This window comes from Myotis daubentonii, chromosome 3 (genome assembly GCF_963259705.1).
Source record: "Myotis daubentonii chromosome 3, mMyoDau2.1, whole genome shotgun sequence".
In the NCBI taxonomy this organism is placed as follows: Eukaryota; Metazoa; Chordata; class Mammalia; order Chiroptera; family Vespertilionidae; genus Myotis; species Myotis daubentonii.
Window position 1 is genome coordinate 200,207,352 of NC_081842.1, and position 16,725 is coordinate 200,224,076.

Below are 16,725 nucleotides of genomic sequence, written 5' to 3' on the forward strand. Positions count from 1 at the left end.
AGCGAAGCGGGGGAACCTCTGGGATTGGATAAAAACTAAAATGATGGACACATACTTAGGTGGGTGCAGGAACAATTAACATGATGATGGAGGAATCTGTGGTATCTGTCCTGGCGCCCAGCACACCTGGTTGTGCCCCAGGGGCTCCAGATACAGGGAAGTCACAAGTTACCCAGACATTTCAAGGGTATGTTATCATAGATGCAAAAAAAAGACAGATAGGCTCAGTTAAGGTAAAGGTTGACCTTGTCAGTGAAGATACCGGCCTAGGACGTAACTGCCCACCATAACTGCTTTTAGTTAAAGTTTAATTTCAGACCATCCTTTGTGGTTGCTTTAGGTCTCCGAGTCTGCAAAACTGCCATGCAGGCCTCTCCTGAGCTTGTCAGGTCAGCATGTGGTCCCTTTCGTCTATAGGCAGGATTGGAACCCAAGTGAGCCTCACTCTAGAGGCAGAGGCCCTGAGCTAGAGAGGTGGCTGGATTCCCTCATTCATTTATTCATTCATTACATTCAATCATTCATTCAACATTCATTCATGCCTGGTACTCTTCTTGGAGCAGGACTTCAGTAATAAACTAGACCAGTGGAGGGCAACAGAGCCAAATATCAACAGTACAACGATTGAAATTTCTTTTGAGAGCCAAATTTTTTAAACTTAAACTATATAGGTAGGTACATTGTTATTAACTTAATTAGGGTACTCCTAAGTTGGCCTTTGCTAAAAATGTCCTCAATCTGATTGAGGTACATTCGCTGAGGTCGACCCCTTCCAACTCTCCTGTCCACACTCGTCTTGTATACTTGTTTCGTCTATCTCTTTTCTGAAAACCGACTTCTGCGCATGGGCCACGAAGTTTCAATCGCACTGTACGTGCACGCCCTCACGTGGTATTTTGTGGAAGACCCACACGCAAGGGGCCAAAGAGCCGCATTTGGCTTGTGAGCCACGGTTTGCCGACCACTGAACTAGATCAATGAAACAGATCAGGCTGTTGTAATGTACCCTGCGAATCACAGAAGGACGCCTCAAGAAGTCGAATTAAAGAGTCACATTTATTGCAATCCGGGTCTATGAGGGGCCATTCCCCAAATCTCATAGTGAAGTACGGTAGCAACCATCTCAGGTAGAAACTGTAGTTTAACTCTAACCCTGCTGCTTGGCTTCTGCACCTATTTGCTTTGTTTAACAATAGAAAAGTTATTTTGATTTTCTGAATTGTATAAATCATCCCATTCGATTAAATGCCTTCTTGATTGTAATGTGAATATCCCATGGGTTGTGGTCATACTAGTCTTAGAACGCACATTTTCCTTTACCTGGGAAGGACAGCACAGTTATCCCAAGGTCAGAGGGCTCCAGTTAACGTATCCTTGTTGACTCAGTGTTCTAGAGACCCAAAACTTAATTTAGATAACATGCCTAAGTTTAACCCAGGTTCCTCATTCCAGACCCGAGGGCTCTAGATAATATGTTTCTGTCAACTCAATGACCCCCAGACCCAAAACTATAATTAACATGCTGCTTCTGCTTCTGTAAACTGCTTTTTTTGCAAACCAGGTTCCTCATTCCAAACCTTGAGATGTAATCAATACCTTTGTGATTTTTTGCCTATATAACCCTGGAGCTGCGACCATCTTGTTACTATGAGATTTGGGGAATGGCCCCTCATAGTCCCGGATTGCAATAAATGGGACTCTTTAATTCGACTTCTTGAGGCATCCTTCTGTGATTCGAGGGGTACAGTACAACAATAGTAATAAGATGGTCGAAAAACCAGGTTTATATAGGCAAAAATCACAAAGGCATTGATTACATCCCAGGGTTTGGAATGAGGAACCTGGTTTGCAAAAAGCATTTTACAGAAGCAGAACTAAGCACGTTAATTACAGTTTTGGGTCACTGAGTTGATAGAAACACATTATCTGGGACCGCTGGGTTGACAAAAACACATTATCTAGAGCCCTCAGATCTTGAGACCACTGAGTTGCCAGGAATTCATCGAGGCAATTTAGAGTAATTGTGCTGTCCTGGTCTTGGGACCACTGAGTCAACTGGAACACATTATCTGTGGCCACTAAGACAATTTAGGGTAATTGTGCTGTCCTGTTTCCCAGGTACAGAAGAATGTGCTTTCTAAAACCAGTAAGATCACAATCAATGGGCTAGTCATTCAATCGAATGGGATGATTTATACAATTCAGAAAATCAAAATAACTTTTCTATTGTTAAGCCAAACAACAGGATTAGAGTTAAACTACAGTTTCTACCTGAGATGGTTGCTACCATACTTCAAGGCAAGGCAAAGAATATGGGCTTTATTCTGTAAGCAACAGGTAGGACAGCTGGTTTCCAAAGGCAGAGGTGACAGCCCCTCCACTCTGAGCTGCACCCCCTCTTGGGGGGTGGGGGAGTGGGAGAGCCATTGTTTTTCTTTCAGGGAGCGTTCTGCCTCAGGCAACAGCTTCTGGGAAGCAAACTGGTGTTGAGTACACCTCTACCTTTGCCATCTTTTGTTCTCTCAGACCCACAGTGTCCAGAACTCTTGAGGAACAAGGAAGTGGATTCCTAGTGGCAGAAGGAACACTCTATTCCACCCACGGTGACTGCAGTCCCTTTGCATTGTGAGCTCAGGGAGGAGTGGACAGAAAAGCAGTTCTCTGAAAAGGAACCTCACAGGCGGTCTGATCATAAATTCCAAGCTGGGCAGGTCACGTGGGTAATCACGTCCCAAGCCTATATCTTTAGTAAAAGGCTTATCTTTACCTTAAGCGGGCCCTGCACATTGCTGCAATGCATCTAATGCCTCTTTGAAATGCCCCCTTTGGGGCCCTCATTCTAATGTAGCGGTCGCCAACCGGTGGTCCGTGGACCACTGGTGGTCCGTGAGGTCCGAAAGGTTGGGGACCGCTGTTCTAACGCATGACCATGCTCTCAGGCCCCTACTTCTAGAACCTAGAGCATGACAACTCTCAAGAAAGCACATAATCTTAACCATTTTGTAATCCCAGCCCCACCTGGCTTTCTCCTGCCTTCATGTAATCTTCCTTATGCCCCCTCCTTAATTTCAAAGGCACAAAAGAAACTGCAAACTTGGTCTTGGAAGCGTTTATCCCAGTCTGTGGAAATCTTGCTTCCAGGCACATCTTCTATTTAGCTCAAATACATTTTAGACAAATTCTCTACAGGTTTGGATGTTTAGAAAAAGAAGGGGGGACTTGCTTGGGTCTCCAGCTATAGTGCTTCTGACGACACCACGCAGCAAGGGAGGATTTGGAGGGTGTGGAGAAACCTGAGAATCCGTGGCAGGCAGAAACACAGAGCCCCGCCACCCTTAGCAGTCAAAAAAGAAAAATTCCCAGTTTTAGGTACGTGGGGTGGGTGAGGTGGGGGCGGTCAGCAAAGGGAGTCTCCATGTCCCTGGTCAGTGGAGCCTCCAGCTCAGGTTCTTTGGCATCTACTTCTGGCATCTCTCCCTGTGCCAACAGTAAATCCCCCAGTGGAGGGAACAGCTGAAGATCCTGAGTAGGCCTCCCTCTCCCTCCTCCCTGTGGCCCCATGGATCACCCGGTGCAGCCGGCCCATCTCATTGGCTCTCTCCTGGTTACTCATCTCCTTCTCTATCTTCCCAGCCTGTGGTTGCCATGGAAACAGAGAACAGTGATATCACTATAGGGCAAGGGCTGGGGAGATGATGCACTTGGCAGGGATTGGTCCTGCCGCTTGCCAGATGTTATATCCACATTGGACCTCCCGAGGGCAAGAAAGAGGGGCAGGAAAGGGACAGGGCTCCTATTTCCTCCCCTTGCCCCTCTCTCCAAAATTGTAGTGAGCTTAGCAGGGCAAGGGGGATGCAGGTAATCGGAGGGATGAGGGGGAAACTGTACATACTTAGAAAGAAATATGAGAACCAGGCAGACAGGAGATAGGGTGCGGACTAAGAGTCAACTTTGGTGACTCAGGTCTGAGCCTGATGGGAGTTGGGGGCAGGGCAGCAAGACTAGTGGGTCTCAGGTGTGTCTCAAAGCACCATGCTATTCAACACAGGCAGGGGCCAAAAGGACTTTCTGGCAGTATCTCCCTCAACCCGTCCTAAATATCTCTATCACTCCTTCCTCACAACTGCAGCAGTTTCTAGTCCTGTCTCAGAAGAAAGAAAACTGAGGATTAGAGAAGCAAAGCTATCTGCCTTGGATGGCCCAGCAGGTGAGGGGCAGTGCTGTGATCAGGTCTTGGGACTCCTGTACTATCCATGGATATAATAATAATAATAACAACAACAACAACAGCAGCAGCAGCAGGAGTGAACATAATTTATTAAGTCTACCAGGCTCAGTATTTTAAATGCATTCTCTCATTTGATCCCCAAACACCTCTATGGGGTAAATACTGTCATTACCTCCATTTTCAAGATCCAATGGAGACTTAGAGTGGCTTAAGTGAACAGCCACATAGCTGGAACCCAGTGCAATCAGAATTGGAACTCAAATCTATCTGCTGCCCCAGATCTCCAGCACTGCATTAAAAAGGCCCTGTAGGGAGACAGCTCTGGTCCCTGAGTCTCCAGTCACTCAGTCCTTGAGAGAGGAAGCCCTGTATCTAAAGGCTGTGACCTTGAGTTAGAAATCCTCCCACTCCCCTCCTCCCCGGGCACCTGCTCCAGCAGTGAGGTCACCAGGGCTCCATGCCCAGCCCCGAGGCCTGTCCCTGCAGCTTTGGCAGAAATAGGCCCCTCAGCCTTCTGGCAAGTGGATCTATCCAAAAGAACCGAGACCTTGGGGGAGAGAGGGCTCTTCCTCCCTGGCCTCCTTCCCAGACAGCCAGGGAAACAGAGGTAGGGGCAGATGTTCTCCACTGCCACATGGAGAAACAGAGGCCCAGCAGGGGGCAGCGGCCACACTGTAAATGTGTGGCAGAGCTGCCAGGAGCCCAGGGCTACTGGGCCTACAGTCCTGCATGTCCCCCTGGGGGGTCCCCTGCTGGCTGTTCAGTGGGCACCAATGTGTAACCGGACAACCAAGGAGTCTGGGCTGTCACTACTTGAGCCAATTAAGCAGAGATAGGGTTGAATCATATATGAGCGTTTATTCCAATACTGCTGGCACTATGGGAGAGCAGCAGGTCATCCGCAAACATCTGCTCTGCCTCTCCTCATAAGCCCGCTGCTTATATTGGGTAAAAGGACAAAGATTACGTGGGAAAGTAGGAATCACAGGTATGGGAACAAACGTAGGTATGGGATAATCATTACAGGTTACAAGTCATGTGCACTGGAGGCGGGTGGGGCGGGGCGGGGTGGGGGTGCAGAGGGAGGGTGCTAGGGACCAGATTAAAGGCAATAGGGGCTGGGGTTGTAAAGAGTGGGTGCCTCTGGACTAGATTGTTGCAGTCAGGAGGCTGTAAATCTTTCCATAATGATAGGCAGTTCTCGGGACAGGAGGATGGACTGCATTCCGATGTTAGCTCCCATGTCCCAGGGTGTATAGCTCTCAGCAGGGTGAGAATATGCTTTCTCTAATCAGGAAAGAACAATCAGTTACAGAGCATGATTACTATTTCTTTTTTTTTTTTAATATATTTTATTGATTTTTTTACAGAGAGGGATAGAGAGTTAGAAACATTGATGAGAGAGAAACATCGATCAGCTGTCTCCTGCATACCCCTATTGGGGATGTGCCTGCAACCAAGGTACATGCCCTTGACAGGAATCGAACCTGGGACCCTTGAGTCCGCAGGCCGACGCTCTATCCACTGAGCCAAACCGGTTAGGGCTGATTACTATTTCTTATCATTGTAGCTGGTCCCCAGTTTTCTATTTCTGCCCCTAACAAATGCAGGGCCTCCTATCAGGAATGTGCTTATACCTCACTTCCTCTGGGAAGTCTCCCCTGAGCCACTAGATCAGGCCAGGCCTCCCCTGAAAGCCACCACGGTAGTTTTGCATCTGCCCACCCAAAGGTGAGTTATGTGAGTGTGTCTTATTCATGGTTGTCTTTTCAGAGCCTAGCCCAGGGCCTGGCACATGGGAGGTGCTTTAATAACGGAAATGAATGGCTCCTCTAAGCTTTGGTTTGGTCACCTGTAAAACAGAGATAATAACACCTACATCATGGTCTGCTTTAAAAGGTCAATGAGACGATGTACTTAATGCCCTCAGCATGCAGCAAACATCAATACAACGCGGATCTTATTATTTTTCAAAGTATATTTTTATTGATTTCATAGAGATAGGGAAATAGAAACATCAATGATGAATCATTGATGGGCTGCCTCCTGCACGCCCCCTACTGGGGATTGAGCCACAATCCAGGCATGTGCCCTGGCCGGGAACAAACGGTGACCTCCTGGTTCATAGGTCGATGCTCAACCCCTGAGCTACGCCAGGCGGGCAGGTTCTTATTATTATGAACGGTGCTTTATGAACTGTAAACTGTCAACCACGCAGCAGCCTCCTTAAAGGAGGTGGGGAAAGATTAGAGAAAGGGCAGCAGGTGAGGGGCAGAATTCCTGGAGGACGACGAGGGGGGACGCACAGCAGCAAATGCCCAGAGCTGTGCGCAGAGGTCAGAGAGACCTGGGGCTCTGGCTGGTGGATGGGGAGCTGGAGTGCCCGGCGGAAAGGCGCGCGCACAGCAGACATTCCGCAGGGAGGGGCGAGCACGTGCGGGGCGGGCATGGCGGTAGGGGCACGCTGTCCCGGAGCAGTCGGAGGGCACAGGGCCGGCTTAGCCGTGACGGTGCCCTGGTTCCTCTCCCGTCACCAGGCAGTGGGGGGTCGGAGGGGCGGATTCAGGAGCCAGCTAGAGCCGGCTGGCACTAGGGCTCTAATCCACCCTTCCTTTCCTGCGACCTTGTCAGGTCCCAGCAGTCTCCTCACCTGTAAAAAGCGCGGACCAAGATGCCTGCGCCGAGAAGAGTCAGCCAGAGCTTCCCAGACGTGGGCATCAGCCCAAGGGCGCCTGTCCTTTCTCCTCTAATCTCTCATCTCCGCCCGGACTCCGCGCTAGGGCGGGATGAGGATGGATGACGTCTGGGCGTGCGCCCCGCGCCCCCCACTGCTTCCTTCTCAGATTCCAAAGATGATGTAGCGGCGGGGGAAGGAAGAAAGCCGGTGCTGTCAGCGCGCGGCTCCGGCGGGACTCGGCGGCCAGGCGCCCGCGTTGACGCAGGCTGGCCTGGCACCGCCGGCTGCCCACTTCGCCCCGGCGCGCTGGGGGATGGGCGGCCAGCCCCTGGAGGGGAGCGCCAGCCCGGGCTTCCTATTTCGGGAGCTGGATGGGGGTGGGGGCGGGCCACGCCTCATCACGTGACACGGGGGTTATTTAAAGCGGCGGCGCGGGCTGCGAGCCGGGGTCCCGAATCCTTCCACCCCTGCTTTGTCGTTTCTTCGCTAACAGCCTAGCCCAGCCTCACCATGGCGGACGCCTTCGCAGGCACCTGGAAGCTGGTGGACAGCAAGAATTTCGATGACTACATGAAGTCCATCGGTGAGCCAGGCTCGGGGTGCTGGGTTGGGGAGGGTCTGGCCGCGTGCCCAGCTGGCACAGCGCTCCCGCCCTCGCTGGTACCCTGCAAGCCTGCTGCATCCCTCCTGGTCAAGGTTGGGGGGTAAGGGGACCCGGAAAAGGTGGCTACCTGGGCTGGGGCTGTGTGGAGGGGGATCTCGTGGTCTGAACCTGGCGGATTCCCACGTGGGGAGGCTCAAGGAAGCAGATATGCCGGTGATGTGGGGGTTGAGGGGTGCTTTTCGGAAGAGGGGTATATGTTCTGGAGGGTTTGACTAAAAAGGTGGGAGGCTAGCTAGGGGAGGGAAAGAACAGGAGCACGGGCGGTTTAGGAACTGGGAACGGTGAACACAGGAAGGGAATAGTGCCGGCAGGGAGTGACTGTGGCCCACAGAAGCAGGGGGTTCCCGGGAGGAGGGAGATGGAAGAGTGGGTAACCCCAGCAATGGGATGTGGGAGGTGAGCTAGGAACCCAGTTAGCAACAACCCCTGCTTCTCCATGTTGGGCTAGGAGGATGCCCTTTCTCACCAGCCAGGCTCTGACCTTGCCTGCAGGGGTGTGTAACCGGGCTAATTTAATCCGGGGTCTGAGCCTAGTGCTGAGATGGGGCAAGAGGCCCCCGCATCAGTGACAACCCACGGCCTAGCCACTCAGTGGGGAGGAGTCCAGGGGAGAAAGCTATTGGACTTCCAGGGTGCAGCAAGGCCAAGACCTGCTAACCATGGGGGAAGAAGGGTGATGAGGGGAGTGGTCTTTGCTCTAGGCAGGTGTGGTGCTGGGGTGCAGAAGGGTAAAAATTCAAAGAATCTTATAAGTGAGGTCCTTGGAGATTCTCATACCTTGCTTAGTTCAACAGATAGGGAAACTGAGATCCAGAGAAAGTAGAAACTTGTCATAAAAATTCCACAGCAGAGCAGAAAACCTAGATTTATAGATCTGCAACCCCAATCAGTTCCCATACGGGCCCAGCGGGAGTGGCTGGAAATGCTTATCTAATGATTGACCTCAGCCCTTCCTGAAATCCCCAGCTATGAGGTTATCCTAGATCTATCTCCACGCTGGGACAGGGAAAACAGGAAAGTTGATCATGCTCAAGCTACGTTCCATGCCTTCCTCCCAGGGAAGGCGGGCTGGATTTCAGCAGATACCCAAAGGGGAAAAGATCCACTCCAGGCACCTCTCACCTCTGTTCCTAACCTTTTTCTGAAATAGGGACCACAATTGGCTCTTGAGGCCTACCTATGTCGGGCACTATGCCCACTGGCTCCTGAGCTGTTGGGGAAGTTGGAATGCCCAGGTTTGTTCCTCCTCCCAAGCCTCCCACAGCAGATTCCAACTGAAGACCTTTCAGGGTGGCAACATCCTCCCCACCATTGCTCCCTTATTTTGCCCCAGCTTGGGCTCGGGGACTGAGAGCCCTCCCCGTCGGCTTTTGTTGTTACACTGGTAGAAAGGCTGAGACCCATGGGGGAGAAAAGCCCCTCCTCAGCTCTCAGTAAATAACTTCAGCTTCATTTATAAGTAGAGTCCACCTCTTCCCAAGTCCCCTGAATTGTCAGCCCAGTTTCATTCTCAGTTCCTCCTGGTTTAGTCCTTCCTTCCCTCTCCAGAGGATTCCTTCCTCAAACACTCCCGCTCCTCTAGGTAGGTCTTAGGCAAACAGAACTCCCTTCCTGTGCAGTGATAAGGCCCAGCTCTCCTGACTCTGACAGCAGGGGGTGAGGCCAAAGTCCCTCACCCACCAGAATGGGTGGGCCAGCTGCAGGTAGCTACAGAGGTAGCCTGTGCCCATTGTTTTAGACCAAGGGTTCTCAGGGGGCAAAGGTAGTACCAGTGATCACAGACACACATCGCAGGAGGCAGAATGGCCCAGGAATAGCAAACAGTTTTGTAGCCTAGATCAAATCTGGGTCAAGTCAAATAAATAATAAAACCCACCATTCAGGGCTGTTATGAGCATTTATAGTACAATAACCCAGGGAGGGCATGGGATAAGTTCCTAGCTGCCAACAAGCTCTATGTAGCCAGGCACGTTTGGGGACTCTAAAGGACAGATCACAGGATCACACCTTAGACTTTGCCTATGGGCTCTTTGTTCCGCACTCTCTTGCAGGACACTTTGGGCTTTGCCCAGACCCAGGGAAGCTATGCTTAGGTCAGGAGGGGTCTCCTTCGGGCCTTAGACCAGGAGCCAGGAGACCTGGATCCAAGTCCTGACTGCACTACCATTTAGGCCTCTCCTAAATCTGTACGAGACAGACAAACCCTTCGCCTACTTCCTCGATCTGGGATAAGAGACTTTGAAAATGTCTTGTTGCCATATACGGGGGACAAAGGCACCGGTGCGTCTCAAGGTAGAAACCCCCAAAGGTGGAACACTCTTATCCCAAGGCCTTGGAAGGAAAAGTCCACATTTCTTCCCTAGCCTGTGGCTTGCAAGCTGCTCAGGTGCCCAGCAGGGAGCCCCATGCTCCAGCCCGAGAGGCACTATAGCTGAGCAGGTACATGAGCTCTGCAGTCACAGTTCAGATGTGTGACCCTGGGTTTCTCTGTGTTTGCATCTGTGAATTGGAGATAATAAATCAACCCTTCAGGAAGACTGCAGGATTGAATGAGAACACATATGCAGTTCTTACCACACAGAAAGCACTTAATAACTTATTCTAATCTCAGCTCTGCCACCAACTTGCTGCATAATGCCTTAAGTTCTGATCTGTCTAATGAGATCAACAGTGTCTCTTCACCACATAAGACTGAATAATTTTTTTAAAAGACCATACAAAGTCTTGGAAGGTCCTCATCCTCTTCTTCCCTCTTTCCCACATCCAGCCTGAGCTGTTCATTGAGTTCCTTGTACCCCGCCTCTCTCCTCCGGCTTATACTCATAACCTTCCCTCTGCTCTCAGGTGTGGGTTTTGCTACCAGGCAGGTGGCCAGTATGACCAAGCCTACCACAATCATCGAAATAAATGGGGATACAATCACCCTAAAAACACAAAGCACCTTCAAGAACACAGAGATCAGCTTCAAGCTGGGGGTGGAGTTTGACGAGACAACGGCAGATGACCGGAAGGTCAAGGTGAGTCAAGGAGGGGGCATGGGGAGTGCACAACGCTGAGAACCTGAAGGGGAATGAGCTGGTAGTCTTGGAGACTATTATTGCAGTGGGGGATTGAAATAAACAGCCTTAAAGCCTCTACAGTGCCAGAATGTTCCAGTGCTAAGTGCATTAGTCCTGTTCTCGTTTTCCTCCATTTTTGGGAAGCATCCACCAGCTGCCTCTCGAGTGGGCAGCAGAGCCAGTTCTGACCTCAGTTCTACTCCCGCTCCAGCTGGGTGACCTTGTGAATGACATGCAGTCACTCTGGGTTCCTTTCCTCTTCCAAGATGGGGGAGTAGTGTGGCCATGGCTGTTACCTCAAGTGCTTTAGGAATGATGCCCAGAAGTCAGGGCCCTCCACTGAGTTAACAGGTCATCCTGGCCTCCAGCAGCAAGGGAGGAAGCTGGGGCCAAGGAGTGAGACCTACTCAGATGCTTCCTCTTCCCCAACTCCCACCTCCAGGGCTTGGCCAGTGACCCTGAAGAAGTATTTCCCATGCTGCCAGTCCACAGGCAGGACAAGCTATGATCCGGACAGGGCATTGTCCTGGATGTGTTTGTAGTGTCTTCTGACCAAGCCTTAGTCCACATCCTCAGGGCTGTCACCTTACAGTGGCTCTTTCTTTTCTTTTTATATATTTTTATTGATTTCAGAGAGGAAGGGAGAGGGAACGATAGAAACATCGAGAATCATTGATTGGCTGCCTCCTGCACGCCTCCTATTGGGGGTCAAGCCCACAACTGAGGCATGTGCCCTTGGCTGGAATCGAACCCGGGACCTTTCAGTCTGCAGGCTGACGCTCTATCCACTGAGCCAAACCAGCTAGGGCTGCAGTGGCTCTTTCTTGGCAGCTTGCCTCAGGCCTCCCCTGGGCTAGGCATGGGAGAGAGGACTAAGGGCCTTTGACCTCTACAGACTCACATTCAGCCCTCAGCGGTTTCCCTTCCTCATCGCTGCCCCGGGAAGGATCTGGTCTCTTCCCTGTGGAGGAAGATGGAGCTCAGCCCAGAATTGCAGGGGATGCTGACAGCAGAATTGGGATGGTGCCCAAAGATGCAGCCTGTCTGGGAAGTGGCTGCCCCTACCACATGCCTGTACTTCCTTGAACTAGCCCACCTTGGGGGGCAAGAACCCCAACTAAAGACAACAGTAGTTCCCTGGGATGCCCGGCTAAGTGGGCAAAAACTAAGAGAACTGGGAATGAGCATGTATCACCAGTACCCCCCATCCCCCAACATATGTACACAACCTTCTCAGATTCTTCTACTGAACTCTGCTCAGTCAGGGTCCCTTAGCCTGGCCGAGACCTCCCCAAATTCCTAGAGGAGAGAATGGGAGAGCTGCCAAGTGAGAACCAGCTGATGCAGGCTGGTAGTACCCGGAAGACTAAGTGGGCATTTGGCCAGGGCTATGGGACACTACAAGGGCACCCAGTCCCAGGCCCTGGCAGTTGCTGCCCACTTGTCAGCTGAAAGGGTCACATGATGTGGACCAAGAAGAGGGGTGGGAATAAAGAGCAGGGGCCTAATTTTCTAATACCCCCCAACCCCAAGGGTCTTTTAGACGTCATATGTGATCACTAGGCTGGAGTCTGAGGACTCTCCTTGCCAGTCTCTCCCAGGGATATGGGTTGGCACATGCCCCTGTCTTAGGGACACTGGGGCTGTGGCATCACCTAGAATACAGGATAAATGCCCATCAGAACACTGATGGCGCTTTTCAGAGCCAGGCTGTCTGGCTCCGCCACACTGCCTGCCTCTCTACTTGTCCAGCACTAAAGGCCCCTTCCCAGCCAGGCAGTACTGGAGCAGAGGCTGGAGGCAAGCTGGATATCCTGCAGGGCTGACTGGAGGTGGGCTGCCTGAGCTCTGGGCGTAGCACCATCATTAGTTGGGCCAGAGGTTAAGTCCTCTGTGGCCCAGGGACCAGACCCCATGCTGTCCCTCAATCCTGACTCGGATTACAGCTCAGGCCTCTACCCTGTTTCCACAGTCCACCGTGACGCTGGATGGAGGCAAACTTGTCCACGTGCAGAAATGGGATGGGCAAGAAACAAAACTTGTGCGGGAGCTCGTGGATGGCAAACTCATCCTGGTAAGATGGACAACTTTGGAGCCTTTCCCAGTTGGTTGCTACTGCTGCCCCTTCAGCCAAGCATGTCATAAAAAGTCAAGGTCTCCCCCTGGCAGCACTAGAAGCTGGGACGATGGAGGGTGGAGAACATGCTGGGGTGACAGTGGGTGGGAATTTTCTGTGTAGTGCTTTGGACTCACATCTCGGGCCTAGGTTCAAATCTCAACTTACAGGCTGTTATGGCTTTGGACAAGTCACCTTCAAGTCTAACTGCAACAATAGCAACGCCAACCCTGGAGGGCTGCTGCGAAGTCTGAATAAGACCGTGGACGCAGAGCACAAAGCATCACTGACATGGGAGGCAGACAGCAGATGCTCCACAGCCTTAGTTTCCTGTGTTGCTGCCTTGCCTCGCCCCAGAGATAGAAAGCAGGGCCAGATGTGACCCCAAGCCCCTAGGAAAGGCTCCCACCTTCCATCACAGCGTTCCCTCTCCGCCCTAGGACTGTGCTGCCACCTGTAAAGCCTTCGGGCAGTAACAGGCTGGTGGCCTGTGGGGCACTGACGGCACACCTCACTCCAGCCCCGCCTCCTCTCAGTGCTTTTCACGCCTGGCCTACTGCAAGTACCTGAATACGAACTTGGCAGGAAGTGACAGTCAGGCTGGCAGATCTGTCTGTTCAGGAACAAACCTGGGGGTCTCACTTGGAGAATGTAGACTTGAATGAACACCTCAGACCTGGGGACAGAGATAGCAGCCAGCCTTGGTCTCTATGTCCTAATTCCATGGGGCCTCAGATTTCACTCTGCACTTCATGGCAGATCTTCGTGGGTCAGTGCATTCCCGCACTCACACAGAGCAGGGCTCTTGCAGGGTTAAGAATGAGGTGCCTACCTCTGGCAGAGATGTAATATGCAGGACCAAATACTCCCTGGGCAATCAGCTATGGTGAGACCACGGGCTTGGCTTTATGCCAGGCTGGATGGTGGTGGCTTAGGACTCTGGCCCTGGGATTACCCAAGTTAGGGAAGGAAAGGAGGCTGGTGGCCTAGCACAGCCCTTCCCTAAGAGTCTCTGAATATTTGCACTCACCTATTGTGTAGACACAACATGCTAGGCGCCATCTTAGGCATTAAGGATGAAGGGAGAAGAATGGTGCAAGGGAAAGAGAAACACTCTAGATCTTGACCAACTTCCTCTCAAAACTCATTTTCCCAAATCTCTAAAAGAGATCATATGTGTAACTTAGAGACCTGGTGTAAGTATTAGAAAAAATATGTATGTCAAGTGCTGGGCATAGAGTAGGCAGTCAATAAATGGAGTGCTTCTAAGGTTTGTTCCCTCACCCCTGCCCCAATCGGACTCTCTCTTTCCTTCCAGACGCTCACCCACGGCAATGTAGTGTGTACGCGCACTTACGAGAAGGAGGCATGACCAGCCCACTGCTTCACTGACTGTTCCGCTGCCAGCTGGCTACCCCTGGACTCAGCACCAGATTGCCTCGTCTTTTCCTCTGGCGTTTTGTATAAATCCACCTTGGGGGGGGAGAGTTCTTCTGGGGGTTAGGTGCACCATCCTGGATACAGTTCCAGTTCCCATTGTTTGTGTCTTAACTGCATCCAAAGAGTGCTCTGAGGTCAATAAAGCAGAGCCAAGGACACCCAGTTGCCTTCTTGCCTTTGGTGACATGACTCCATGAGTCTGTTCCCCTGTGTCTGAAAGTGGGCAGAAACCCTGCCTGAAGGTCACTCAGGAAGAAGCACTGGATGACACTGAAATGGACAGTCTCTGGGATGGTGGTAGCTGACCGCCTTACACATACAATAATAGAACAGCTGTACCTACACCTTGCCTTTACTTCCTCCCCATGGCCAAATGAGCTAGTCCAACCCGGACTCATCAGTGGCAGGGCTTCCCCAAGCTTGGCTACTGGACTACCTATCACCTTGGGCCACTTGCACTGAATGCCCTTGGGTCTGGACAGTTGCCCTTCTCTGCAATGCTGTGGTCTCTTTTTCCAGAATGTAGGCTCAGGACAATGGATCCAGGCTTGTGCCATTTTGGTGGGAAAAAATGCCCACTGGCCAAGATGACTGCTGAGCTCCCACCAATGCCCAGACCATTACTCCCAGTTGTAAATTCTCACTGGTTCTCTAATCAGCTCAGAGGGAAGAGGTCATCTGATTACAAAAGGGAGGGCTTATTAGTGATAAGAAGGCTGTGACCTGCTAGTACATTGGCTCTGAACCTCAGCAGACCTTTCTCCACAGTCTAAAGTTACATATTAAATGTTTTTCTGTCAACTTGTAGACTCAGTGACTTCTCTGTCTGTAAGTTACCTGGGAAGAGGTATAATAGCAATAAGAACTTTCAGTAAGTTTAAAACCAAACACACTTCCATTTAGTGCCAGGCATTTAAGCAGGAACCTGAAGTGGAATCCATTGACTCATAGTATTAAACACAAAGTAAAGCAATGATCTTAGCTCGGGCTGTCTGGTTTGGTGGTCTGGCAGAATGTCACACACAAGCTCAGTCACTATAATGGTTTCTGGCTGCGGAACACTGGCTGTCACTTCTAGCATAGCAGAATCATGTTAGGGGGGGAATGGAAAGAGTGAGCACCACTTCTTATGTTCTCCCTCAGACTGCCAGGCTCCCTCCACGCCACTGAGTTGGATACAGCAGAAATCACCCACCAATCAGCCCAGGGTGAACCAACAGGGAGGGGCCAGTCACACTTGAACTACAGCCAGACTCCCTTCCACAGCAGTAACTGGCTCTAGCCTGGACTCCTATAGGAATCAGGCTCTGGCAGTGACAGCTGGAGAGGGTAAAAGGACCTCCTGCTGAATGAAGGAAGTTGGGTGAATGGATGGGTGAGCTGCAGGGGTCACTTGCAAATGGACCAGGAGTGACAAGGAAACAACTCATTCAGGCAGATGCTTTTGACATCTGGCTCCCTGCAGCATGAGAGGAAGCCGTGTCCCAGTGGGAGAGTCATGGGGTGGGAGGCCATATTCTCACTACTGAGTCTTTCTAGAGGCCAGGGCTGCAAGGCACAAGCTCCCGGGCCCCTCATCTCAGCCACCCCCTTTACTCTGCTCTCACTCCTTGTGCTTCTTCTTGTGCTTCTTCTTCTTCTTCTTCTTCTTCGCCGCCTTGCTGTCCTTCGATGTGTGCCTTGCCCTCTTGCCTGTATCACTTTCAGAGTCTGAGCTGTCAGAGTCAGATGACTTCCTGTCTCTATGTTTCTTTTTCTTCTTTTCCTAAAAAAGAAAATTTAAAAATTCAGCATCGTGTATGTATATTTGCCTTTAAAAATCATGACATGTGATCACTAGAGTACCACTTGATATACAAAATATTAATTAAAAATAAATTATATCTTCAAGTATTAACAAGAAAAAATGCCCAAAGCAAGTAAAAGGATCAAGTCCTGATACAGTATGTATTCTAGATTCCAGTGTGTTTAACATACATACCATACAATGTGTATATGTATATTTACATGTGCCTGTATATATTTAAAATACACAGAAAACAGTGGAAGGCACACAAAGTAGTAACAAGTATTACCTTGGGAATGTATTGGGGTCTTTCACTTTTTACTTCAGATAGTTGTCCAATTTGATTTTTTTAAAACAAGCATTTATTACTTTTATTTGTAAAAGCAGATATTGAAGCTGAAAGGAGTCCTTAGAGACCACCTAGTCTACCTAGAGAGTGCCTCACATGCCCAAGGTCACAGGCTAAGAGAGTAATAGATGTAGGACTCCTGACTCCCAGTCTGGTTTCTATTAGCTCCTGCTGCCAGGGTAAATAACTGCCATCAATTAGTAAGGCTTTACCTGCTGCCCTTGAATTTTATTTTATTATTTTATTGCCCTTGAATATTTATCATCTCTAACCTTCATAACGATCTTATATGGTTTTATTGATAAAAAATTAAGGAAGAACTTCCTCAAAACTACCCACTACACCAGGGGTCCTCAAACTTTTTAAACAGGGCCAGTTCACTGTCCCTCAGACCGTTGGAGGGCTG

At 50.5% G+C, this 16,725-nt stretch overlaps 2 protein-coding genes across 5 annotated transcripts in view; one reads left to right on the forward strand and one right to left on the reverse strand.

Annotated features, from left to right (window-relative positions):
* The first annotated feature begins 7,075 nt into the window (after nucleotides 1–7,075).
* Nucleotides 7,076–14,342, forward strand: FABP3 (fatty acid binding protein 3). The gene is made up of 4 exons (XM_059690438.1): nucleotides 7,076–7,488; nucleotides 10,414–10,586; nucleotides 12,601–12,702; nucleotides 14,063–14,342. Exons 1-4 carry the CDS (start codon nucleotides 7,416–7,418, stop codon nucleotides 14,114–14,116), a joined length of 402 nt encoding a protein of 133 aa, XP_059546421.1. The 5' UTR covers nucleotides 7,076–7,415; the 3' UTR covers nucleotides 14,117–14,342.
* A 612-nt stretch (nucleotides 14,343–14,954) lies between these two features.
* ZCCHC17 (zinc finger CCHC-type containing 17) overlaps nucleotides 14,955–16,725 on the reverse strand; it is a 56,305-nt gene continuing 54,534 nt past the window's right edge. For all 4 annotated transcript variants that reach the window (XM_059690433.1, XM_059690437.1, XM_059690434.1 and 1 more), the window contains one exon: nucleotides 14,955–15,949. In XM_059690433.1, the coding sequence (XP_059546416.1) occupies nucleotides 15,788–15,949 (162 nt within the window). In that variant the 3' untranslated portion in view covers nucleotides 14,955–15,787. The remainder of the gene's footprint in view (nucleotides 15,950–16,725) is intronic.

Coding starts and splice junctions, on each gene's coding strand:
- FABP3 (XM_059690438.1), top strand. CDS start 7,416: ATGGCGGACGCCTTCGCAGGCACCTGGAAGCTGGTGGACAGCAAGAAT. Junction 7,489..10,413: donor TGACTACATGAAGTCCATCG/GTGAGCCAGGCT, acceptor CTCTGCTCTCAG/GTGTGGGTTTTGCTACCAGG. Junction 12,703..14,062: donor TGGATGGCAAACTCATCCTG/GTAAGATGGACA, acceptor CTTTCCTTCCAG/ACGCTCACCCACGGCAATGT.